Raw genomic sequence first — 25,529 nt, 5'->3', positions numbered from 1 at the left:
AACCGATTTAAGACTGTGGATCCTAATCTACCTCTCCACCCAGTTCAAACATTTTGACAACTTGCTACAATCGCCAATACTGTCAGACCAGTGGCATCCCTGAATGCTGGTAGATCCCAAGAGACAGTCTTCCCGGAATTGACCGTCTTAAGAAATCACAATAGCGGGTTACTTTCCTTTCCTATTCATGCTGCTAGACAAACTGTTTCAGAGCACCTCTCCCCTCCTCTGCAGTGCCCTCTTGTTCCTACTTGGATGCATTTTTATATTTCACCTATCCTGGTGAATTTTGAAAACTAGATCTTGGTCTTTGATCCAATTTGGAATTTTGTCTAAAGTCTTCAAAAGACGTAAGGTTTTAGGGGCCAAGACGATGGGAGTGCGAATAAGCTTTTGGAGAGACCGGTAATAATTATTGTATACTCAGCAATTAACTGCCTCACTATTTTTGGGGTCTTGATCGGAATCTGTTCATGTGGAAGTTTGGTGCAACAGGCTTGAACAGTTGAAGACTGTAAATCGAGAGTGAAAAATTATCACTATTTCACTTATCACCTAAACTGCAACCTAGTGGAATATGTATTATGCTCTGTTCGGAAGTCCAATGTAAAGGTGTGTGATATAATTAGCAAACCAAAATATAGTAGTGGTATGTTTAGAACTATGCAGCAAAAAGTGAATGTGTATTTAATCTGAAGATTTACTGTTGGTCCCTGCTACAAATTACTTGTGTATTGAGAACCTGAAGGTTAATTTCTAAACTGTTTCGACAGTCAAGTTTCTAAAGCTAAGAACTATCCTACAGGATGTGTCTGAGACACCGAAGTGAGGAAAATAACTAATGTGTAAACCGCTAAAGTGTAACTATACCTGTCAATGGTGAAGGAGGAGGAGGGAGAGCTGAAACTGGAAGAAATGAGTAGGATGGGAGAAAGCTTGAGGTTTTAATCATTTATTTATTCATGGGATGTGGAAGCCTTTGGCTAAGCCAGTATTTACTGCTGATCCCTAATTGCCATGAAATTAGGAACAAAAACAGAAGTTGCTTTAAAAACTCAGCAGGTCTGGCAGCATCTGCTCAGTTCTGAGGAAGGTTCACTGGACCTGAAACGTTAACTCTGATATTTTCTTCACAGATGCTGCCAGAGCTTTTCCAGCAACTTCTGTTTTTGTTCCTGATTTACAGCATCTGTAGTTCTTTTGGTTGCCATGAAAAGTACCTTTTGGCTGAGTATCAAAATAATTAATTATCTCAGCAAGGGGTTCTGAGAACCCGCTATTGTGATTCCTTTAGACAGTCAATTCTGGGAACACTGTCTCTTAGGGTCTACCAGCGTTCAGGGATGTCACTGGTCTGACTGTACTGGTTAATGTAGTAGGCCTTTTAGAGGGAGGAAAACATTTCTCTAACTTGGGAGATCAAAAATGTTTTCCCAGTTGCGTCATTTTCCAGTGTACCTTTTTTACTGTCAACATTTTAAATTATGGAAAAAATATTCCAGTGAATTTTGCTAATTTGGGTAAATTCCGGAATCTCCTGTAATCTGAACAAAAGACATGCTTATGTCTCAAAACTATGAGCTGGATTTTCATGGACTTGTGAAGTCTGCACAGTCTTTTCAAAATGATGGCTGGGAGCTGGATTGAGAAGCCTGTCCAAAACCATTTTCACCGATAGGAGACAGAGTACATGACATCATACACATACACTCATACACAGGCATGAATCGCTAATTCAGCTAAGATTCAAAACCGACCTTATACTGACTGTTGCAAGGGGCTTAACCTGCAGGGTGGGAGTCATGAATTGATGGATTAGATGTAAATGCTCTGGAATAAAAGATAAAGTCTGTATCACTGTTATGATCTTAAAGATTTTTTAAATGTCACACTTTTAAAATCAGGCAACATTTTAAAACAAAAAAAAATTCTGCTGGACTGTATTGTCAGGTGTATGTGAGGTAAAAACGCATTTTGCATTTGCTAATGCAGTTTTGATACAGCTCATGGACATTTCCCTTTGGGGCTATTATTACATCATTACGAATGTTTGGCTGAGTATCAAAATATTTAATCATCTCAGCCAGAAGTTCTGAGCTCACAATTTGACAACTTAAATTAACTCTTAAAGCGTAGCAGACTAGATGTCTGTTTTTATAAGAAGTTAACCATTTGAGATTTAAAAGCTTTGAATAGGCTTAAAAATGGGATTTTTTAAACAAGTATATAGGATTGAGAGATGTGTTAGATTATTAGAAGCTTATTCTGTTTCGTCTCCACATGGCAGTTGAGGTCTACTCATGGTGGAGACTAGGTGAGGTAATAGGTGCCATGGTTATCACAAATTGGCGAAGAGTTGGCATCTAGAGTATAAGGCATATAGAGCTGGATGGACAGGCATGAGTTGGTGTGAGGAGGAAATGCTACACACTGTGTTCCCATTCTTCTCTGCTGCTGTATGGCAGAAGTGATCTCCAGAACCAGAAGTCAATGTGTGAATCTGCCAAAAGGCTGTATGGACACGCAGCCTGGAGGGGAACGCTAGTAGCTAACAGGGCCTAACAGTGTTGAAACAAAATTTAGACATGGTCCCACAGAACCAAGATCGGCCCTTTGATCAGCCTGCCTTTCTAATTACTCACCACCCCCCCTCCCCCATTGGCTACCTATGCTCTATTTCCTTGGTCTGCAGTCTAAGTCCTTTCATCCACTGTCAAAATGTGAAAATGATGTACACTATACATTTTACAAACATTTTCCAACAAATCTGGCCTTTTGCTTACATTCCACAGATCTGCATCCTTAAGCCTGGCCTCAATGATCTTAAAACAGGGAATGTGCAGAATTGGGTGGTGTGTTTTACACCCCACCCACTATCACTCTGACTTCAATGTTGAGCAAAATTGGCTGGAACACAATCAGCATTACACTTGATGTTGCAAAAGTGCCTGCTTGAGTTGCAGAGGTTAAAGGACAGTGTGCTAAGCTGTGCATTGTACAAGTTCTGTCGTGCTTCATGTTTCTTTCTGTACACTGAGCAAAGAAATACATTAACGATTTGAATCTTTCTGCAGAATTTAAATGTAAGTGGACTCGAACCATGGCCTTTTGCCTAAAGAAAAGAAAATCAAACATGTTGCAAGCACCCGCAACAACTCCAGAGAAAGGCATTGAAGTTTACATGTACGTGTCAAATTCTTCCATAAAATACCAGGATGGTGAGCATGTTGCTGAAGACTTGTGCATTGAAGCCGCCAAGAAATGTGGTAAGAACATGGATATAAGTTTCATGGGAACACTTTTATAATCTCCTGCTAACAGCATGTGAGCTTATAAGGAGGACAGTTTGTGGTGTACCTGGCTTTCACAGCTGTAAAGCTTCACATTGACGTTCCACCTACTTCAGCCATGTCATGAGATAATGAGAGGATGCAAAAACTGTTAAAATTCCTCTGCAACTTCTGTAGGCCAATAAAATTAACTCAGGAGACTAATCTTGCTTGAAAGACTAAGCAAGTCCACAATCAGCACCCAAGCCAGGAGTATGTTCTATAGGTCCACCATTCTTTAGAAAATGAAGAGCTGTATGACATCTAAATGAGTTCAACCCTTGCATATCTTTAATAAACACCATGCCTCATTGTTCCCAACATTCTCAGTTAAAATTGTTGTTATTTTATGAACTCTGATCAAGTTGACCTTGAGTCTGCTCCAATTCGCAATGTAGAGTGAAGCTGTTATGATCCCAGACAAGTTCCTAATTTAGTTATTTTTGGTAAAGTAGATTGAAATTTGAAATCCCAGGTAATTACTAGAAGAACCAAGCATAAGATTCCATGTTTTATAGAAACAAGTTTTTTTTTTTTACCGTACAAGAGTCAACAAAGCAAACAATCAGTTCTTCGTATCTTATACTCTAAAAAGCAGAATGAACATGTGAATATGAATTAACAGGCAAACTATGGTCACAAATTCCACATTGATTGGCAGGCACAACCAAGGTAGATTCCACAAATTTCCTCAGCAACCTACCCAGGCATCAGTGATCACTGAGTCACAAAATTCCTTTAAACTCTATCTTCCTCCTAAAGGATTTCATCTCCTCTCCTTTGCGTATGTAACGTCTGATTGCCCTCAGCCGTAGCTCCACCTCAGCCTGGAAGCTGTATTGCTACTTCTGCCTCTGTGGAATTGTCAGGCAACTAGATACCAGCTGAGACTTGTCCAACAACTGGTCTAAGCTAAATAGTCTCTACTGCCAAGACTGCACGCCACTGGGTATACAAGACTGCTCCAGCATCCAATCACTTGCATGAGCCCTGCTCTTGAGCAGCTTTTGTCTGTGCCAACTCCCAGCTTTGAACTCCAAAGACACTGGGGTGGGAGAAGAGTCTGCTGATTAATGATTAGAAATGGAAAATTTGGTTGATGGGCTGACTTAACTTTGGTTATTTCATACCTTGTGTTCAAGTTAAATTCAAAAGTACTTTATCTCCATACAGTTATGAATGTTTCATGGTATGCTTGAATTCACTTCATACTTGAGATGATGTTTTAAATGTTTCTTTTATCAGGAATTTCTCCATTATGTCAGAATCTCTTCACTCTTTATGACCCCAATAAAAAACTGTGGTTTTCACCCAATCACATCTTCAAAGTCGAGGAGCAAACAGCCTTGAAGCTACATTTTCGGATGAGGTAGGATATGAATATGCTTTTGTTATCATACTGTGACAAATGTCAAATGCCAGAAGTTATTTAGTCCATTCAGTTTCTAGGTGGGGAAGTGCTGATCTTTTTAAAAAAAACGTATTTCAAATTTCCTCCATTGACTCCCTTTTCAGTGAACTTTTTTTTTGGTTTAAACTTGTACATCATGATGACTGATGCTTCGTTCATGAAAAACTTCTAAGGATGGACCAAAATGTTGCAATGTGTGGGTATGGGGTGGAAATTAATTGAAGGGACAGGATCTTCCTGCTGGTGAGAGCCTTCTGTTGCCTCGTTTTGAGGAAGACCTGCTGAGCTAAGTAGCCAACATCATATCTTCACTCAAATCAAGGACCCTAGCTCCCCCAAGAGCTAATCTCTGAACAGAAGCCAGCAGCTCCTCATTGCTTGCAGTACCATTGAGGGAATAGTGTTTGCAATACACCTGTCAGGAGCCCAGGATCTGGAATAGGGGCATTAGCTTGCTTTTAGTGGGCTTGTTGAAGTCATGATGGGCCAAACGACGACCTCCTATGTTAGAATAATTTTGACTCTTTCCTCCCCCAACCACCACCCTTAATACCACAACACAGGACCATCCATGGAAGCTCATCAAGTAAAGATGATTTGTTTCTTAGGCTCCACACAGTAGTGACTGACTGATGTTGGTTGCATTCCAGTGATGGTGGGATGAAACCCTCGGGTGGAGTGGACATCAATTCCCTATGGTCCTTAATTGACAATGGAGAGGGAGATACTATGCAAAAGCCCAGCCCTTTTGACCCATGTAAAGGCCTCTGGGTCCTCAGAGAGCATTGTCTTGCTCAATTAAAAGACTCTTTCCAACCTTGCCTCCTCAGAAGAAGAGAATAAAATTCTACCCACGCAGTTGATTCCACCAGAAGTCATTGGCTGATGACAAAAGTATTTTCCCTGTTCAAGGCCTGTTTCTGCACTGTAGGGATTCTATGATAATCCATGGGAGAGTTGTTATCGATTGGAACTGGGACTGACTTTGACATGGAAACCTTTCAGCCTGTCATGTGTACAGTAACATATTTTGAGTCTTGAGCTCAGGATAAATAATATGGGAAAAACAAATTCAGTGCCCACAGTGATATTGAGAGAAGAAAACAACAAAATACACAAAATAGAGTTTGAAGGAGATCAGGCATAAGACCATAGCTGGCAGAATGCTCTACTGGGCTGTCTGTTTTGTCACCATTTTGATTTGGATCTTTCTCCAGTTGGAGAAAAGGGAAGTATTTTACAAAAATGAAGATGTTGAAAGACCTAGGTAACAGATGTTTTAAAACTTATGTAAGAGTCTTGTTTAACTTCCAAAGGTTTCCAAGAACTCCCTAATAGAGTCTGGTGATTGAAGGAAATCATTCAGGGTAACATTTACGTATAAAATTGCATTCACATATAATGTTACCCTAAATAATCCCCCTTCAGGACCAACACCATCATCTATGGAACAAGGATGGATAGGTCATGGTGTCATTAAAATTCAGACAGAGGCCTGTCAGCCCCTAAAGTCCATTCTGGCTCTCTAAAGAAAACCAATTAATCCCATTTCCCTTCACTACCCATATAGCCTCACACCTCAAGTCCCCATCAAATTTCCTTTTGAAATAGCTCAGTTTCCATTTCATCCACCCTCATAAAGCAGCAAGTTCCAGGCCATTATCAACTGCTACATTTTAAAAAAATGTTATTTCTCTCTGTCCTCCTGCATTTTTTATGCCAAAAAGCATTAAATATGTCTCTCGGGTCTTGTAACATCAGTTAATGGGTACAGTCTTTATTTTTTGTTTACTTTACCTAAGCCTGCTACAATCTTGTTGACCTCTATCAAATCTTTCCTCCAAACCCTTTACTCTAATGACAACAACCTCAACTTCTCCAACCTAACCTTTGTAGCTAACATCCCTCTGGAGATGTCTGGTAAGTCACCTCTGCACTCTGTCCTGTCTTACTTCCTGAGGCGTGGTAAGTAGAATTAAACACAAATGTTAACTTTTGGCTTAACCAGAGCTTTGTGCAAGTTCATCATAACATCCTGCTTTTGTACTCCATGTCACTATTTATGAAACCCAGGATCCCACATTCTTTGATAACCAGTCTCTCTATATGTGCCATCTTGAAAGATCTATGCGCATAAATGCCCAGGCTCTCCGTCCATGCACACTCTCTAGGAATCCCTGTCACTTCTGACAAAATGCACCACGTTATGTTTTTCTGCATTAAATTCCATCTGGCACTGGTCTGCGCATTCTGCCAGCTTATCACTGGTCTGTGCCAGTAGATTGATAGCATTGTTTGACATATTTTCACATTTTATATTATTGGCAATTTTGAAGTTTTCTCTGTATTCTGATATCCAGAGATTACCACTGTTTATCAACCTTCAATCAGATAAATAATTTACCATGATTTGTTTTCTGTTATTAAGCATTTTTAAAAATCTGTACTGGACATTTGAATTAGTTTCCTGGTGAAACTTGATTGACTGCCTTGCTGTTTTTACTAATAGGGCAAAAAATTTCAGATGCTGGAAATTTGAAATAAAGACAAAAAATTGCAGAATCTTCCAGCATAGCAGCCAACAACTGGGGTGAAAAGAAGTAGAGTTGATGTTTCAGGTCTCGTAACCATCATCAGAACTCCTAAAGCTCAAAAAGTTATAATATCAGAAATGTTAACCCCACATTTCTCTCTTCCCATGCTCCTGTTGTTTATTTCCAGTTTGCTGAGGTGTACCACTGAGGAGAGTACAGCCTTCTCAATCAATAAACCCAGTCCTCTCTTGTAGGAGTCTGAGCATCTATATCTTTGGAAACTCTGTCATGAAGATATCTACTAATTTTCTCTAGCATGGACACATGGGAACACACGTACATACAAATTGACAGACACGCACATATGAACAGACACACTGGTATTCTTCTGAGTAAAGCTCATACAAGTTTATGCAGAAGTAAAGGCATGAAGATTTCATGTTATGGTGTGTTAACACTTACTGGAAGCTAATATAAGATGAGGAAAAAGATGGGCTGAAGATGACTTTTAATTCACAACTATTCCTTTTGCTCTTAAATTCTCATCTTTGACTTGCTTGCTGTTCTCTTTCCTTGGGATTAATAGTACATCTTCTCAGCAGTTAAAAGCTGGAATTATCAGTTGTAAATCTCTGGAGTGTTTGCTGTACTTTAAATGCTTAATGACGTCAATCAAGATGAACTTTGATGTTCTTATTGGAGGAACTAATACAAAATGCCTGTGCCTCAGGTGCTCTTAACCTGAAAAAAGGAAATAAAATGTTGCAATTCATCAGATCTGAGAGAAACCTTAAAAGGAATAGTTGGTGAGCTTTCAGTTAAGCTCCACCTCACCATATCATCAGAATGATCCACAATATTTACATCCAATTTGTTGCTTTATAAGGGTTTCATGGAGAAATATGGTGTCCTTTTCCAAACATGGAGTGATGATGCAAATTGTAAACAAGAGAAGTAACTGACAAAGTGTACACATAAAACTAACTTCTCCCTTTAAAGTTATTAGCTTGGTTCCAGCTAATATGAAAGAGCTATTTACAGATGTGTACAGTGTTTAGTGGTTTTTACTATAAATAGACTTTGTAAATATTTGACACTATCTGCTTATCGGGACGACCCAGACTTGATAGAAATGCTTTTGTATCAGCCTTGTACAAGCTTCTTGTTAAAGTATGTAACTGTTTTGTTTTATTCATGGTATATGGACATCGCTGGTTATGCTGATATTTACTGGCCATCCCTTACTGCTCCTGAGTTGCTGCCTTGAACCACAATAGGGGCATAGGTACATCCACAGCGCTGTTTGGAAGGGAGTTCCAGGATTTTGACCCAGTGACAATGAAGAAATAATGATATACTATCAAGTTGTAGTGAAGTCTGGCTGGGAGGAGAACTTGCAGATGGTGGTGTTCCCTTGCACCTCCTGCCCTTGTCCTTCTAGCTGGCAGAGGTTACGGGTTTGAAAGGTGGTGTTAGAGGAGTCTTAGTGAGTCTTTTAGATGGTACATGTTGCCTTCACCACCAATACACAGTGGCAACAGTGAAAGTTGAAGGTGGTAAATAGGGGCAGGGACAGAAATTGGGGCCCTGGCCCTGCCTCTGACCTGAGCACAGCAGGCTCCTAGTACCCCAAGCCCTTGTTTTTGGGCTCTGATGTACCAACATTGTCCAGGCGGTGGCAGTAGATGGGGTGCCAATCAACTGGGCTGCTTTGTCCTGGAGGGTGTCAAGCTTTTTGAGTATTTTTGGAGTTGCACTCATCCAGGCAAGTGGGCGTATTCCATTAGACTTCAGACTTGTGCCCTGTAGATGGTGGACAGGCTTTGGGGAGTCAGGAGGTGAGTTAATTGCTGCAGAATTCCTAATCTCTGACCTGCTGTTGTAGCCATTGTATTTATATGGCTAATCCATTTCAGTTTCTGGTCAATGGTACCCCCAAGATGTTCATAGTGGGGAAATCTGCAGATAATGCCATTAAATATCAAAGGGCAGTAGTTAGATGGTCATGGTCTGGCTCTTGTGTGAGATTTACTTGTTACTTGTCAGCCCAACCTGGATATTGTCCAGATCTTGCTGAATATCAGATGAGTAGAGAATGGTAATGAAGCTTGTGTAATCTCACTTCTAACCTTGTGATGGAAGGAAAGCATACTTTCCAATACATAGCCATCATTGAGAAAATATTATGGACCCAAATCTTCTGAATACCCTCGGAACAGTTTGACTAATGCTAATCACAGGAAAAAAATACATAGTACTCACTTGCATCTTTTCAGGCCAGACTTCCAGTGCAGGTTGCCCTCTTGAGCCTCTTATAGAAAACTGGGTAAACCTCCATGCAGTGCAGGAGAGGCCAAGTCACCACCACGCCTCCTGCCCCTCAGTTTATGGCATCAGCTGCTGTATTCTGGTAGATGAGGATTTAAATATTTTAGAACTTCTCGTTGTGTAAGTGTGAATGTTTAGTTATTTAGGTAGATCAGGTAAGAGAGTTGGCTGAGAGTAATGTCTTGGTAAGTGGTAGAGTAGCAGGGTGTGAAGTTGATAAGATGGCAGGCTGGTTGGGTGGTAAGGGGGTTGTGGTTGGGTGATGATTTGGATGGGAGAAAGGCAGTTGAGGAGGTGCATCAGTTGTATTGTTACCCAGAAGTCCGACTGGTTTTTATTAGTGTAATACTTTCTGAATAACTATCTTGTCAAGTGAGTTAGAAACTTCTGAACTCTGATAGTTACTGAATTGGAGACTTTTTTTGCAGGTTTCTGGATGCACAAACAGAAGTAGGCCATTCAGCCCATTAAGTCTGTTCCACCATTCAATTAGGTCATGGCTGACCATCTATCCTCTTGCCTCTTTCCTTCACTGTTACTAAAATCCTTGATGTCATTAGTCTCCAGAAATCTATCGATTTTCATCTTGAACCTGCTCAGTGATTCAGCTGAAACATCCTCTGGAGTAGACAATGGCAAATATACATCATCCCCTGAATGAAGGAATTCCACCCCTCTGTCTTAAATGGCCTAGTCCTTACTCGGAGATTAAATCTCTGCTTCTAGATTCACCAACCTGTTACATCCAACCTGTCGCAGCCTGTAAGAATTTTGTAAGTTTCAATGAGATCATATCTCATTCCTCGAAACTCTAGAGAATACAGAACCAGTTTCCTCAACCTCTCCTCATAAGACAATCCTGTCATCCTGGGCTTTAATCTAGTGAAACTGCATTGTGCTTCTTCTATTGCAAGTATATCCTTCTTTGGCTAAGGAGACCAAAACTGTACACACTGCTCCAGGTGCAGTCTGACCAAGATGTCTTTACTCCTGTACTTAAATCCTCTTGTGATAAAGCCAGCACACCGTTGGACTTCTTTGCTCACTGCACCTGTGTGCTAGCTTTTAGTGACTCTCAAACAAGAACACATGTTCCTTTGGGGACTAACACTTCCCAAACACTCATGATATAAGGAATATTCTGCCTTTGTGTTTCTTCCTAAAATGAACAACTTTACTTTTATTCACGTTATATTCCATCTGCCATTTTCCTGCCTATTTACTTTATCCATGTAGCCATCTCCATCAACACTTTGGGATGTTGCTCATCTTTTCCAGGGGATTTAGCCACCCTGAATCCAATTAAGGTTATCAACTTGCACTTCAGTACTAATTTCTTTCAGTTTCTCAGTTTCACAAGTCCATGGGTTACTTATTATTTCTGAGAGATTTTCTGAAACTTGCACCGTGCAGTTTGACACAAAATAATTTCTTGGTTTCTCTGCGATTTCCCTGTTCTCCAGTATAAATTATCTCATATCATGGATCCACATTTATCCTCGCTAATCTTTTACTTTGCACCTACCTACAGAAGCTTTTATAATCTGCCCTTGTTTCTGCCTACCTTACATCCATATTCTCTATTCCTGTCCTTTATTTATTTTCTTTGTCCTTTTCGGTGTTCTAAATTGCTTCCAGTCCTTGTGCCTGTCTGTCTTCGGCATCCTCAGTAATCACCTTCTGGAATAAATGCAATCTTTAACTTCCTTTGTTAGCCACAGTTGATTTGCCTTTCTGGTTGAGTATTTGCACCTTAGAGAGATGTACACCTGTTGCTGACCATGTGGTGGCTCTTTAAAACTAGCTATTGTCTGTCTACTGTTTACTGCCTTTTAGGATATTCTCCCAATCTGCTTCAGACCACTTGTCCTCCTACCTTCATAGTTTCTCTTATTCAAATTTAAGACCCGAGTTTCAGAATGAATATACCACATTAAATTTTAATGTGAAAAATCATACTATCATGGTATCAAATTGCTAAAGGTTCCTTTACAGAATTATTAGTAATTTTTACTTTCCCATTACATAATATGAAATCTAAAATAGCTCAATTTCTCCCTGGTTCTTTAACATATTATTCCAGAACAAGATGTACATACTCCACTGATTCATCTTCCCAGCATCTGTGCAGATTGCATTACTCACTCTGTGTAAGTAAAAACTGAAAGAACTACAGACACTGGAAATCACAAACAAAAACACAGTTCTGTGGAAGGGTCACTGGACCCAAAACATTGACTCTGATTTCTCTCCACAGATGCTGCCAAACCTGCTGAGATTTTCCAACTATTTGTTTTGCATTCTGTATAAATTGAACTTGCCTATTAACCATGTTACATGCAAGGTAACTGGGTAATTTCCTATTGGAAGTTTAAAATTCCTGGGCAATTCCTGCATTGAATCAACTCTTCCAGGGAGTCAAAGGGCCTCTTTACCTTGTGGGGTATGTCTGGTATCTGACTACTTGGGGACGTGAAGACTTGGCCATGGTATTTAGTGACTTTTCCCACTGGTCTAGTGGCTGAGTACTAACTAGGCAAGGAAAATTTCAAGTTTAACCCTGGACTTAACTGATCTCCGACTGTATAGCTGTAGCGAGGCTATGGTTGGCATAGATCTTTCAGAACTCCTTTAATATGGCAAGGTTCTTGCTTTCCTGATGGTTAACCATAGAAGCCTAATGGAAAGGTGAAACAGGATTAGACCCAGGCATTGTACATAGTGTTGTTCATCCAGAGTTCTGACATTCGCTGTATAGACTGATAATGAGTTAATGAAAGATGGTTACCACTCTACTTCAGTACAAGTCAGGTATTCGCACACCTTGAAAATCAAATCACTGTTTCTTTTTCATACTCCCCCCAAGTAATGATGAAATAAATCGACTGTACTGGATGCATTCTCAGCTCCCCTGTGCCTCAAATGGTAAATAGACAGCTTGCTGTAATATTATCCATGTTGTTTTAAAAGGAAGAAAAACCCGTGTAGAACAAGTGCCAGGACTCTGCATAGTGCTTTCCTATTGATGCTCTAGTCAAGATTGAGAAATTGTGGAGACTGAGAATTAACTAGAGTGCTAAGCAGTCTGTAGCATTCATTGAAAATTTAAATGCTTTGTGCCACTGTTCGTACATTATCTGATTTCCCGTACCCTGTTTCTGCAGGTTCTTCTTTGGAAACTGGCACGGATCAAATGAAAATGAGCAACCAGTCTGGAGACACTCCCCTGTAAGAAAACAGAAGAATGATTGTGATCCCAAAAGTACAGAGAATGGAACTCCTCTTTTGGATGCAAATTCCCTGGAATACCTATTTGCTCAGGTACAAAGAAGCATTTTGATAATGGGATTTATCAAATTCAGTGGGTTCCTAATCTCGAGAAACTTCAGTTCAATTTGCAATGGATTTGAATTCTTCAATTGACTTTGTGTGGAGTTATTGCTGACCAATGGTTTTTCCACACCACTGAACTATTTAATATTTCTTGGTGTTATTCAGTAAGTTAATGTGAGCACTTCTGTTCATCTGGGTGTGCTGCTGTTGAGTGTATTAGTGGTACAACTAACTTCTTAATACACAAATGCAGCTGCCACAGCCTCCCTAGTGATGCTGTGGAGCACAAAGGCTGCTAACCTATATTGACCTAGCACCTCTTGGAACCAATCATGACCAGCTAATGGTTGGGGTAGGGTGCTGCCATTAATTCTGCTTTTGTTCATTTATAATCGACCTTTTCACAGATGTTATGTCCTCAAGCAGTTAGGATTTGAATCCAAGTCTCCTGGTTCAGAGGCAGGGATAAATCACTGCACCAGAAGAGCACAAATTCACAACTGCAGGATTTGAACCCAGCCATCCAGACAGCCTGGAGCTCTAATCGGCATAGTAGACCACTCAACTATGTGGTTATTTTTAACCAACCTGTTCAGAAATGTTGTATTACATGTCTAGTGGGGTTTGAACCCAGACCTTCTGGCCTAGAGGCAGGGGCACTGTCACAGAGCCATTAGAAACCCCATACTCATCCTATATAAGTATTTTGAATCAAACTGTTTGGACATGTGATGGAAATGTCTCGCTAGAGGATTGACTTGAACCCAGGCCTTCTAGCCTAGAGGGAGGAGCATTATGGATGGTAATGGTGGCTGAGCGGTTAGCATCACTGCCTCATAGTGTCAGTGATCCAGGTTCAGTTCCAGTCTTGGGTGACTGTGTGAAGTTTGCACATGCTGCCCGTGTCTGCGTGGGTTTCCTCCAGGTGCTGCAGTTTCCTCGCACAGTCCAAAGATGTGCAACTTGGGTGGATTGGCCATGCTAAGTTGCCCTGCAGTGTCCAGGGATGTGTAAGCTAGATGGATCAGCCATGGTAAACACGGAGTTACAGGAATAGGGTGAAGGGAGTATGCGGTAGGATGCCCTTTGGAGGGTCAGTACAGACTTGATGGGCCAAATGGCCTCTCTTGCCACTGTAAGGATTCTATGATTACCCCTGTACCGTAAGAGCCTTACTATTCCTCCTTCTCAGAGGTAATATTATATACTATGGGAGTAGACAGGAATTGAACCCAGGGCTCTTAGCTCAGAGGTAGGTACACTACCACTGTTCCACAAAAGCCCCTGTAGGACATTAGTGAACTGGATAGTTACCCAACAATTAACAATGTCGTTATTAGATGTTATTACAAATTTTCATTGAATTCAAATTCATTGAATGTTACCTGGGTTCTGGATTACTAGCCTGGTGATAAAAGTACCAGGCCAAGACCTCCCCCTATCAGTCCTCCTTTATTGACTGAATCTAAGGACCTGTCTCATTAAAATTTAGAGGATGAAGCACTAATGAGCCTCAACAAGAAGATGTGCTTGTCTTAACATGTTGTTTATTCGCATGATAGCAATAGGTACAAGTTGCATTGGCTATTTAGACATAATTATTAAGGGTATCGGGATTCAGAAATGACCCCTTCAGGATTTCAAACTTAACTTCACTTTTCCCCACCCAAGACTGTTTGGCATCACTAGATTGGGTGCAGCCTATTGCAATCTTTGATATTAACTCTTTCAGAACCATGACTTGTACAACAGTAACTAAACGTGACCTTCAACAGTTTTTCTTGTTCTTGTTTCTTTGAGCCTGCATTTCTACCTCCCTTGCCCAGAGATTGTCAGAAAGTCAAACAAAGGAAGTCAGTCAGTCAGACAGACAAAAACAGAAAAATGTAACAAAATAGCAAATGTAATGAAATAGCAAAATCAAGACGGACAATTAGTGAGTGAATGTGAAAGACCGGGACCATCTTCATAGCAAACTTTAGAGAATAATCCTAATTAGCAGTTGGTGCTATTATGGGTCTGGTATGCTTTTTTTTTATTTTTTACAATTTTTCTTTCCTCTTTCCAGGGGCAATATGATTTGATCAAAGGTCTTGCACCTGTTCGAGATCCTAAAAATGAGTTTGAATTTCATGAAATAGAGAACGAATGCCTGGGGATGGCCGTACTGGCCATGACACATCAAGCTCTTCACCGAAAAATACCATTGCAAGAGATTTCCAAGGAAATGAGGTGAGATAGTGAAGAACTGACAGAAAGGGGACAGAGACATTACTTTAGAATGTAATCTGTTCCATGATAATTATTCTTTTGAAACATTTCTTGTTCATCGTTTATTGTAAATTTTAAAGACATGAATTGGTCATTGGTCTGAACAAGTCCCTTTTTACAATTGATCTAAATTTCTCCTATCCATCATCTCACCAAATGCCTCAATCCATTCCCCTCTTCAGAAAGATATTTAGTTGTTTCCTGAATCCATTGTTTCTGTGTGCAGCTATGGTCCTGCCTGTTGAGCCCTCAGCAGTCTGAATGATAAAGTTTTATCTGTCTCCCCATCTGGCACTAAGTTCCTAATTGTTAACTTGTGTTTCCTTGTTTTGAACAATGTCTGTTCGCAGTTCCTGTCTACAGAACTTTACTGATGGTGTGCTGTGTCAGGGTTTTCTCAGTTGAATGTCGGTTAAGTGCCCAGTTGGGGGAGGACAAACGCTTTTTTTTCTCTTGGCTTCATAAAGGAAACTGGCCTTCACTAAACGTCCACTGGTTGGCATGATTACAGGGGAGCAAAATGCTATTAGGGATGTATGGATTGACACGGGTACTCAGTCTTATTCGATTAAAGACTTTTATGTTAATCCCAGGTGTTAAAATGGTAGAATGAAGCGGAAATAGAAGCACTCTGTTTTAACTGTTCCATCGTTCCATATCTCCTGCATCGACAAGAAAACATCCAGAGAATTCGGCAGTGCCCGGCTATGAATTCCTGCCAGAAGTAGCATTGTCAGTTTCGTGCTGTCAGCTGGCCAAATGCAACATCCCAGCTGGGCACTTGCATTTGGAAGAGGAAAGCTATGAAACAATGTGAGGGTAGGACAGTCAGTGCAGAGTGATCATGGATGGGAAAGTGGGTATGGTGTGCAGATGGTTGGACTATGATTATGGCATAGCGAGAGAGAGAGAGAAATTGATCAGCTGGATGGGAGAGAAACAGACTGTGATCAGAGGGGGAGATAGACTTTGTGTGATTGGACCCAGTTTAAATATTTTGCTGTCTATGGAACAGCAGTCGAACATTCTGATATTTGCTGATTGTGTGCCTTAATGGGCTCTATTTCTCAAATGTAAAACTTTATCCCCTCTTCTGTCTGTTGCAGTAATGTTTGTAACAGGGACTAGGTCTCTGTTTTACTTACCTCACTGTGCTTAGCCTCAGTGAGTGATAAATACAACACTTGGTTAAAGGGAGTTTATTGGTTTCTGAAACAAGCTAACAGTTAGATATTACTTGCAGTCTAACAGAATACAACATCAAAGCTAGTTTATTAGCATCTGCCCTATTAGTGTCTTAGGATCTTCCTTGCTCCACTTTACCTTTTTAACTTGCATGAATACGAGGCACTTTAAAATACAGTATTTGAAGAACAAATAGTCCTTAATTAACACAATTTTGACCAACACAGTTTTACCGTAACAGTTTTTGTTTTACATCATTGCAATAATACGTACCTGATTTGTGATTGAGGTTTTTAACCTGACTTTCAACCATGCAGAGGATAAATGCTCACCAAAACTCAGCACTCCTGGATAAGTTCCAGTTTGCTTAGTTTGTTTTAGTCATTGCCTATGTGAGTGACATCTATGCCTGCATTCAAATCATGGTACATTTAGTCTAGTCAGGAAAGCACAGACATTGTGGCAAAGAAAATCAATTCCACTGAGTGTTAAAATAGGTGTGCTCTCCCAAATTGAAAGTGTGGTGAGTGAAACTTGGATAACCAAAGAGTTTTGGATCGCATTGATCTGACTTTGCAATTTGATGTTATCCTGATTTTAAAACTAAAACGAGTAGCAAATGTACTCAGTACCTCTGTTAAATCTAACTCAGATAGTTCGTGTGCATCCTGAGGTAACAGGAGGATTTGGGAAAACTTTGTGCTTCCTGGATTGAACATCAAAGAAATGTACTACTTGTTTTGAACATATGAGGACTTGAAAAAGAAATCAAATGATCCTGATGTGGAACTTTTACATGCCATCAGGCATGGTTTGAATGCTTTAGGATAAGAGCCTTGCCCCAGACAAAGCGATCTTTTACATGAGGCAAGAAACACGACAAGATATGTCTGTTCTGATGCTTTATATTAGCTTTAAGCTTGCATTTTGTACTTGTTTGATATTCCGGGAATGAAACCCAAACGTTTACATGAGTTTCCTTGGGAATTCTGTTTCAAATGATGCAATTTCACTTAGTGCAATGATTTTCAGGAATGTAATTACTGTGTTAGTCAAGGACTACCTGTAGTAGTTTCCAAATCCTCACTGGAATAATGGCCAAATGATTCTCCTCCACTTGTTTCTTCTGTCACATGTACTGTGGCTGACGGGGTTCTCCTGACTGAACAGGCGTAATCTTTCAGGCTGTTTATAGCTATGTAAGTACTTGCAGCAGATGGAAACATTGATAACAGAGGACTGACAGGTGTTGCTTTATTTCAAGGTACTATGAATGCTGGCCATCTGCTGACACGATTGCAAAATTTAAAATGGACCATATGTTGTAATATGTTACTTGTTCAGACACTAGTTTACAAGATAATGTTCTTACTTAATCTACCGTGCTTGACATTATAGATAAATATGTGTATGAATGAGCAAAGGGGTTAAAGATGAGAAGTGGAAATTGGATTATCATGACCGGGGACACAAGGAAATTCATTACCTCATTTCAGATTTCCAATGAGGCTTGCACACAAGTTGATGCTATTCTTGGCTGCACAGAGTGGGCTGTTGGCTGTCAATTCTGTGATGACAGTTTGTTTGGCAGCAAGGGAACCAGAAGTTTAAATCCCTATCTTCTAGCTGCCCCATCTGAGATTAAAAAAGCAGCAAAGTTCTACAGATTGAAAGTCAGTTGGTGAGATTTACTAGAGACTAACGAGCAAGATCTAAGGCAATTTAAAATTGCAGGGAGAAGTGACCAGGTTCAATGTTACCTTGCATCTCATAAAGTACTAACATTGCCTGAAAAAAACATACATTAAGCATATTAACCATGATAAGGTGGAATGGTTTCATCTTATTTTTGAAGAGGATCAAAGTGGTTTGAACTAGGAAGTTCAAGTATAGTAGTTGTATGGTATGAGTCAGGCTGAACATCATTCCTTCTATGATTGCAGTATTTCTACCATAGCTTCTCATTAGACTCCATCCTCAGTGAATTGCGTTAAGATGTTGTAACACATATCACGTGTCACCAAGACCAATGAAATTAAAATAGGGGCAGGGATGTACAATCACTGGCCAATCTGCCATTGCTGGCTCCATTAAAACCATGCCACAGTCTTCTACATTCTGTTATTTTTATGTTGCCTCACTCCCTAAATTACAGAAACAATAATTCCAGTATTTTCAATTATGGTGATGAAGATGACAGCTTGTATTTATATGGCACTGTACATAGCAAACTGTCCCTAGGAGGTTCACAGAATTGTTCTCAAACAAACTTTAACACTGAGCCACATAGGATGATGTTAGGGCAGAAGTCCAAAATATTCATCACGGAGCCAATTTTAAGGAGCGTGTTAAAGGAGGAAAGAGGCGTAGAGAGATTTAGGAAAGTAATTCCAGAGTTTGAGGCCCAAGCAGCTGAATGCACAGCCTGCAATAGTGGAAGGGTCACTGGACCCGAAATGTTAACTCTGACTTCTTTCACAGATGCTGCCAGACCAGCTGAGTGTTTCCAGCTATTTCTGTTTTTGTTTCTGATTTACAGCATCCACAGTTCTTTCAGTTTTTCAACTTTTCACTTCTAAAATTGAGTTCTTGTATCACTGGGAGCCAATACAGTTCAGTCAACACCGGAGTGAGAATGAGCAGGGTGTGGTACAATTTAAGATATCAGAGTTTGAATGATCTCCTGTTTATGGAAGATAAAGACCAGCTAGGAACGTGTTTGAATAGTCATATCTAGATGTAGCAAAGGTTTCAGCAGCACTTGTGCTAAAGTTCAACTTCTTTATTTGTTCATGGAATGTGAACTTCATTTACAAGGCCAACATTTAAGGCTTATTCTTAACTACCCTGGAGAAAGTGGCTGTGGTGAGCAGCCTTCATGAACCTCATCAGTCCTTGGAGTGTAGGGGCACCCACATTGAGTGCTGTTAGAAAGGAAAGGATTCTAACCTAGGAACAGTGGGTGTGAAAGAATACCTTGTGAAAGAATATTAGTTCCAAGTCAGGAATGTGTAAGTGTTGGAACTTGCAGTTCATGAAGTTCCCATGCATTTTCAGCCCTTGACTTTGTAGGTGGTAGAGGTCATTGGTTTGGAGGGTGCTGTCAAAGGAGCCTTGGGGAGTTGCTGCAGTGTATGTTGAAGATGATACGCAGATGTCACTAAATGTAAGTGGTCGGAGGAGCGAGTGTTTAAGATGGTGGCCAAGGTACGTCCCAAGTAGGAAGAAATTGTCAGTCAGTTTCGTGTAGACAGCATGCCCAGAGACATGAAAGAATACGCCTCCTGAAGGCAGGCATAAAAGGGAGATGGGCCACAAATTTTCAGTGACCACATTCAAAGTTTGTTCAGCTGTCAAAGCTTTGATCACTAGTAGCTTTAGAAAGAAATGCGTCTCTCCCCTCATGTCTGTATTGTTTTTGAAGCTATTTCTGTCACATTGACTGCAGTGTGATTATTGATCCGATGCATCTTAACTTTTAAAGTCCACCTTGTGCATTCAATCTCTGACAGAATTTCACATTATTTTTAAGGATATATTTTCAGTGTTTTTTTTCTTCTTCATAATATTCAGATTGTGCCTCTTAAGGCATATGTACACAAACCTGAAGGAGGTTGATTTATAACAGTGTTTTGGAGTATCCAGGGCTACAACACCAAACCTCACAAACTGTAGTGTTATTATATTGTGGTGTATTAAGTATTGACACCATATCCCATTGAGTTAATTTTGATTAGAAGAACTAAGGTATCATACCTTGTTGCAATGAGTTAAAAAGAACAAGAGTAATGGGAATTAGTGTTATTTAACTATGAAAAGATAAAATAAAGGACAGGTAAAAAGTATGTTATTGGAAAATACCATTTTCCTTCCTCTTTCAGTTACAAGCATTACATTCCTGAAACGTTGAATCGAAGCATCAAACAGCGAAACGTCCTGACCAGGTGTCGAATCAATAACGTGTTCAAAAATTTCCTGAAAGAATTCAACAATAGGACAGTCTGCGATAGCAACGTATCCCCTCATGATCTCAAAGTCAAGTATTTGGCTACCCTGGAGTCCTTGACAAAGAATTTTGGGATGGAAACATATAAACCCACAGGTCTTTTGATCTCAGCAGAAAATGAACGGATAATGTCCAACCATGAGCCCTTTGAAAAGGAACAAAAAGAAACAGAACATGAGGTGATGATCACAGGAAGTGTAGGAATAAAATGGAGACGTGTACCAAAAGAGGTAAGAGCTCATTTGCCAACTCAAAACATGTTTTTTTCTGATCATTTCCTGAAAGAAAGTTTCCTATTGTAGTCCTCCAGAGTCAGTCATCCTTATGAACAGAATGTGTCAATGCAATATTCAACCACGGGAGTATAATAACATTGCGTATTCCTGTCAGTGTCTTGCAAGTTTAAAAGGTAGCAGATCTTTCAACAGATCGAAAGGCAGAGGGCAGGCTCTGAAATAGTCTGCACAATTTGGTTACCCATTGCAGGGTTAATATCCTACATATGCGTGCCACATTGTATTGTCTAACAACCTGTTTCCTGTACTGCTGCCCTATGCAAATCACTCAAAAATCTGGATTTTTTTATTGCTGAATGTAAAAAAAGTACCATACAATGTGCTAGTGCTGATATGGAGAAAGGTACTAAATAGCAATTAAGAGAAGATAATTTACTCCCCTTTAGAGTTCAGATGACTTAGCACTGCCTCTACTACTGTGACTGTAATCAATTAACTTAACTCAGAGTAGGGATCATCTCCATAAGACATAGGAGCAGAAATTAGGCCATTTGGCCCATCGAGTCTGCTCCGCCATTCAATCATGGCTGATAAGTTCCTCAACCCCATTCTCCCACTTTCTCCCTGTAACCCTTGATCCCCTTGACAATCAAGAACTTATCTATCTCCGTCTTAAATATACTCAATGACCTGGCCTCCACAGCCTTCTGTGGCAGTGAATTCCATAGATTCACCACTCACTGAGTGAAGAAGTTTCTTCTTATCTCCATTCTAAAAGGTCTTCCCTTTACTCTAAGGCTGTGCCCTCGGGTCCTAGTCTCTGCTACCAATGAAATCGTGTGTCTACAAAGCATACAGTGCTGTTGATGGAAGTGGGAAGCAGTTATTAGAATATTTTTGTGAAAGTTCTGCATTTTTAGTGTGCCATATTTTAGTTTTTGCTACACGTTGTGCTTTTTTTTTAAAAAATGTTCATGAACACTCAGCACCATGTGACAGGAGATCAAACTGCTAATTTCATATTGTGCGCAATCTCTCCCTCAGGATCTTTTGCAGCCAGATATGTCCTTGCACAATATTCCACAAAACAAAAACAAACCATTGAATGAAAACACAGAAGTATGAGATTGGAGACAAGTTTCACTGTCAGACACTATACAATTCCTGTTTTAAGCACCAAGATCCCCTTGTTTGTCACTGGAGCTTTTCCCTAGAATACCTGAGAAAAATTGATCTTCACTGAACTTTCTGTGGCTACGAGGATTTGGGTGGGTTGTAGAACAGGGTGTTTGTTATTTCTGTTTCATTTTGTGTTACTTTTTAAGATCAAGTTTGCCCCCCATCCCCCACAGCATGTCAAGAAAATATGAATTATTACTGACAACCACATTAATAATGTTCAGTTCAAGGAAGCTTTTGTTATTTGTAATAAGATGTGTAAGACTCTTTCTACATGTATATTATCTGCTGCTACAAGGAAGTGGTGGTGTTTTTTTTTACTGAAACCACTTCCTCTGTCAACTCAAGGTAAAGTGTTTTCAATATGAGAGTTTTCAGCTGGAAAGAGGGAGAGTATTGAAATGCTTTGCTGCTAATAGCATGTTGATATGACTAGAATATAAATTGCGATAGTCTTAGTTGGCATCTCCAGAAAGATTTGAGCCCCAATTTTAATACAGCGCACATGTGAGAAATGGCCATATTGGAATTGACAATCAATGTAAATTCTACCCAATCTTACACTGTATTGAGGTCTGACTTTAAGGTGCCTCACTGCCAGTGGGTGTGTTAAATTAAAATCCGGGTTTCTGTATACAGAACATATATATCATATATATGTGTATATGTATTATATACAAATATGTATATTATATAAAATAAAGCTTCAAAAAAGCTAGTGCAATCTCCAATGAGGAAGAAACTTCTAACTTCTACATGTATAGCCCCAACATGTGAAACTAAGAAGTTGGACAGACTTTCAAACCTAAATATTTCCACTTGTATTTGAGGACAATAAACATTAGTGTTTGAAAGCCTGAGGGGAAATCCAAACATTGAAATCGCAAAATTGATGGTATATTTTAAGGACTCCACGTGCATTCTGCACTTGAATTGTTTTAATGTGAAAATGCAATCTGATTAATTTTAAGCTGTTTTGTTTTTCACATTTTCATTTCAGTTTATGCTATCATGAGCTGTACTTCAATAACTAACTTTCTGATGTAAGTTCTCCAAAAACACTTCTGCTCTCCAGAGCAAAACAACAACAGAACTCTTTTAAGAATTAGTGGAATTTGAAAAGGAAGATGTGTCAGATGCCTTCTATCAGCTAACTCCAGAATCATACTGGAAAACCTCGAGGTGCCATTTCTATGGGCATGATTCAAATACAGATGCTGACACAAATAGTTACTAGATTGACATGTTGAGCTCGTCCCAATGGGGCAGTCAGCAATATCCTACTACTTTGTCAGAAGGTTCAGTGGACCTTAAGACCAAAAACTAGCTAATCATCTACTCAGTTTAAATGATGTTTTATAACACTGCCTTTTTCTCCCTATTAAAGTTTGCAATGAATTTGAAAGAGAAAAATAAATTGAAGAAGAGCAAAAGCAGCAGCAAAAAGAGTAAGTCTGGTGAAAACAAAGGAATTCTAAGTGAAGAGTGGAATCTGTTTTCACACTTCTATGAAATCACACATATTGTCATAAAGGACTCTACTGTCGTCATCAATAAACAAGACAACAAAAAGCTGGTAGGTTATTTCATTGTTCTCTAGTTGTCACCCAATCTTATTTACTGTTGCTGGATTACCTTTCTGTGATATCAGTCATTCTCTATTCAAATATTCCGACACTAAGGCTGTAGAAAGAGGGAGAGGTAAATCTTGCAGTCAAGCTTGGTTTTATCGTTTTTTTTAAAAAGCAGACAGGCACCTTTTCAGGAAGGATCACTCCATAGTGATCTAGGGCAGTAAATACTATTTAGGCTATCAAGGGAAATAAAACAAAGGGAACTAAATGATGTTTAGATCCAGACTAGTTATAGTTTAATACAATGGCAGTGGAGGCTTGAGCCTCTCAATAGCCTGTTCTGTGTTCAATGTTCTTAAGTTTTAGGTGCTAAATCCTATGACTGTTCAATTTTGTCCGAAATGAAGTGAAAATATATTTCCAGTAATCCTACTACGTCCCATTATGTTGAATGAGTGATTATTAGAGGTGTCAGTTATGAAGAGAGACTTCAGCTGTGTATTTGAAGTGCTTGAATTTTATAATGTTGCTACTGAAAGGATACTCATTTGGAATTTGAGCAAGTTTCTACATTCTGGTGAGTGACATGTGAAAGATTTTCACTGCTATAACTGCCAAATTCAGAATGGAGGAAAACGAGAAAGAGGCAGAGAATATGAAATTTTTCAGGTGAATTTCCTGATCAACCAGCATTTAAAAATTTAGGCTATGAAATATTCCACCCATTTTCATCACATAGCAACTGCTCCCAGGCATTTACACAGTAAAGTTCCCACAGCTCTCTCCTGGCTTTCTTCAAAATTGTACTCTGTCTACTTGCATCAGTGTAGAATGTCTTCTACTATCTACAGCCATTCCAAATGACATTTGCAGTCACTGTAACCACGGTGCAGCAATTCTTCTTGTCTTTCTTGATGTCTGTGCAGGCTTTGGTACGGTTGATTCTCAAACCATATTCCTCTGTTATTTAGCAGAGTTGGACTGACCTATAATGATCATGTTGCCAGAGCATCAACAGCAGTAGCTCCTCTCCTTATCCCTTTACCGTTACCTCTAGAATCCTCCAAGAATCTATTCTCGGCCCTCCTCTTGCTAATCTATATGCTGCCTCTCAGTCACATCATGTGAAGACCACATTCACTAAGCTTATCCCAGCTTTTCTTCTGCACCAACTGTCTAAAATTTTCCACTACCTCAGTTGTCTGCCTGCTTGTCTAACATGCATTCCTCGGTGCTTTGTAATTTTCTCCTATTAAAAATTGCGGATTAAAACTTCAGTGCCTTCCATAAAATCAGTGCACACAACATCTACTCCATCCCCCTTCCTGGCTAGTGTTCTCCAGTTGAAGGCAATTATTTACAACCTCACGTCCTATTTGACTTTGTGTTAAACTTCTTCATGTATTACCCATCAGAAGGACTGCATACTTGCATCTCTGTAGCTTCACCTGTCACCAACACTTTAGTTCACCATTTCGTGAAATCACCTAGTATTTCTCCTAAATTTAATATCCCGATGTTCTTCGAGCAGGTTGCCTATCCTCCATATTCAGCTTGTCTCAAAACTGCAGCAAATCCTATTCACCAATCACTCCCATACTCAACAGTTTGCATTAGTTTCTATGCTCCCAGTGCTTCTAATTTAAAATGCTCATTGTTTCGTTTAAATCTCTTAATGTTAATGTAAGCCTCTCTATTTTTATAACCTCAAGCACCACATTCCTCAGAACTTGGTTCCTCCAAAACTGACCACCTTTCTATCCTAAAATACTTTCATACTACCTGCTGACAGCTGCTTATTGTAAAGCTCTCTTAATTTTCTGTTCTGACGAAGCAGTAGAAGGGCGAATTAGCACCTATTTTGTATGCCTACCAAACTTGAATTTTATTGCCAATGGTAGTACCTTTTGTTTTCAAGGTTTGTTTTAAACAGTTTTGTGATAAATATTACATTCTTGCAACTCTTGGAATTTAGTTGTAGAAGTTGAGTCTGATACATGGAGCGTGTAACAAGAACAATCATTATTTTTTCACTTTTCCTCTCCAACTCCAGTGTTGATTCATGGTGCCATTGAGTCTCGAGTATCTCACCTACCTTCTCCATATGTGAATTTGGACAGCTTTAGATAGAAATTATTGTTGA

General features: G+C 39.6%; 1 protein-coding gene across 1 annotated transcript in view; it reads left to right on the top strand.

Annotated features, from left to right (window-relative positions):
- jak1 (Janus kinase 1) overlaps nucleotides 1-25,529 on the top strand; it is a 112,824-nt gene that overhangs the window by 46,073 nt on the left and 41,222 nt on the right. The window contains exons 2-7 of the mRNA XM_020518719.2: nucleotides 3,075-3,266; nucleotides 4,575-4,698; nucleotides 12,767-12,923; nucleotides 15,004-15,167; nucleotides 20,273-20,627; nucleotides 23,200-23,388. Of these exons, the coding sequence (XP_020374308.1) occupies nucleotides 3,075-3,266; nucleotides 4,575-4,698; nucleotides 12,767-12,923; nucleotides 15,004-15,167; nucleotides 20,273-20,627; nucleotides 23,200-23,388 (1,181 nt within the window). The remainder of the gene's footprint in view (nucleotides 1-3,074; nucleotides 3,267-4,574; nucleotides 4,699-12,766; nucleotides 12,924-15,003; nucleotides 15,168-20,272; nucleotides 20,628-23,199; nucleotides 23,389-25,529) is intronic.

The sequence above is a fragment of the Rhincodon typus genome, chromosome 10 (genome assembly GCF_021869965.1).
Source record: "Rhincodon typus isolate 14 chromosome 10, sRhiTyp1.1, whole genome shotgun sequence".
Classification (NCBI taxonomy): domain Eukaryota; kingdom Metazoa; phylum Chordata; class Chondrichthyes; order Orectolobiformes; family Rhincodontidae; genus Rhincodon; species Rhincodon typus.
Note: the sequence above shows the minus strand (reverse complement) of the source record. Positions and strands in the feature narration are given on the sequence as shown.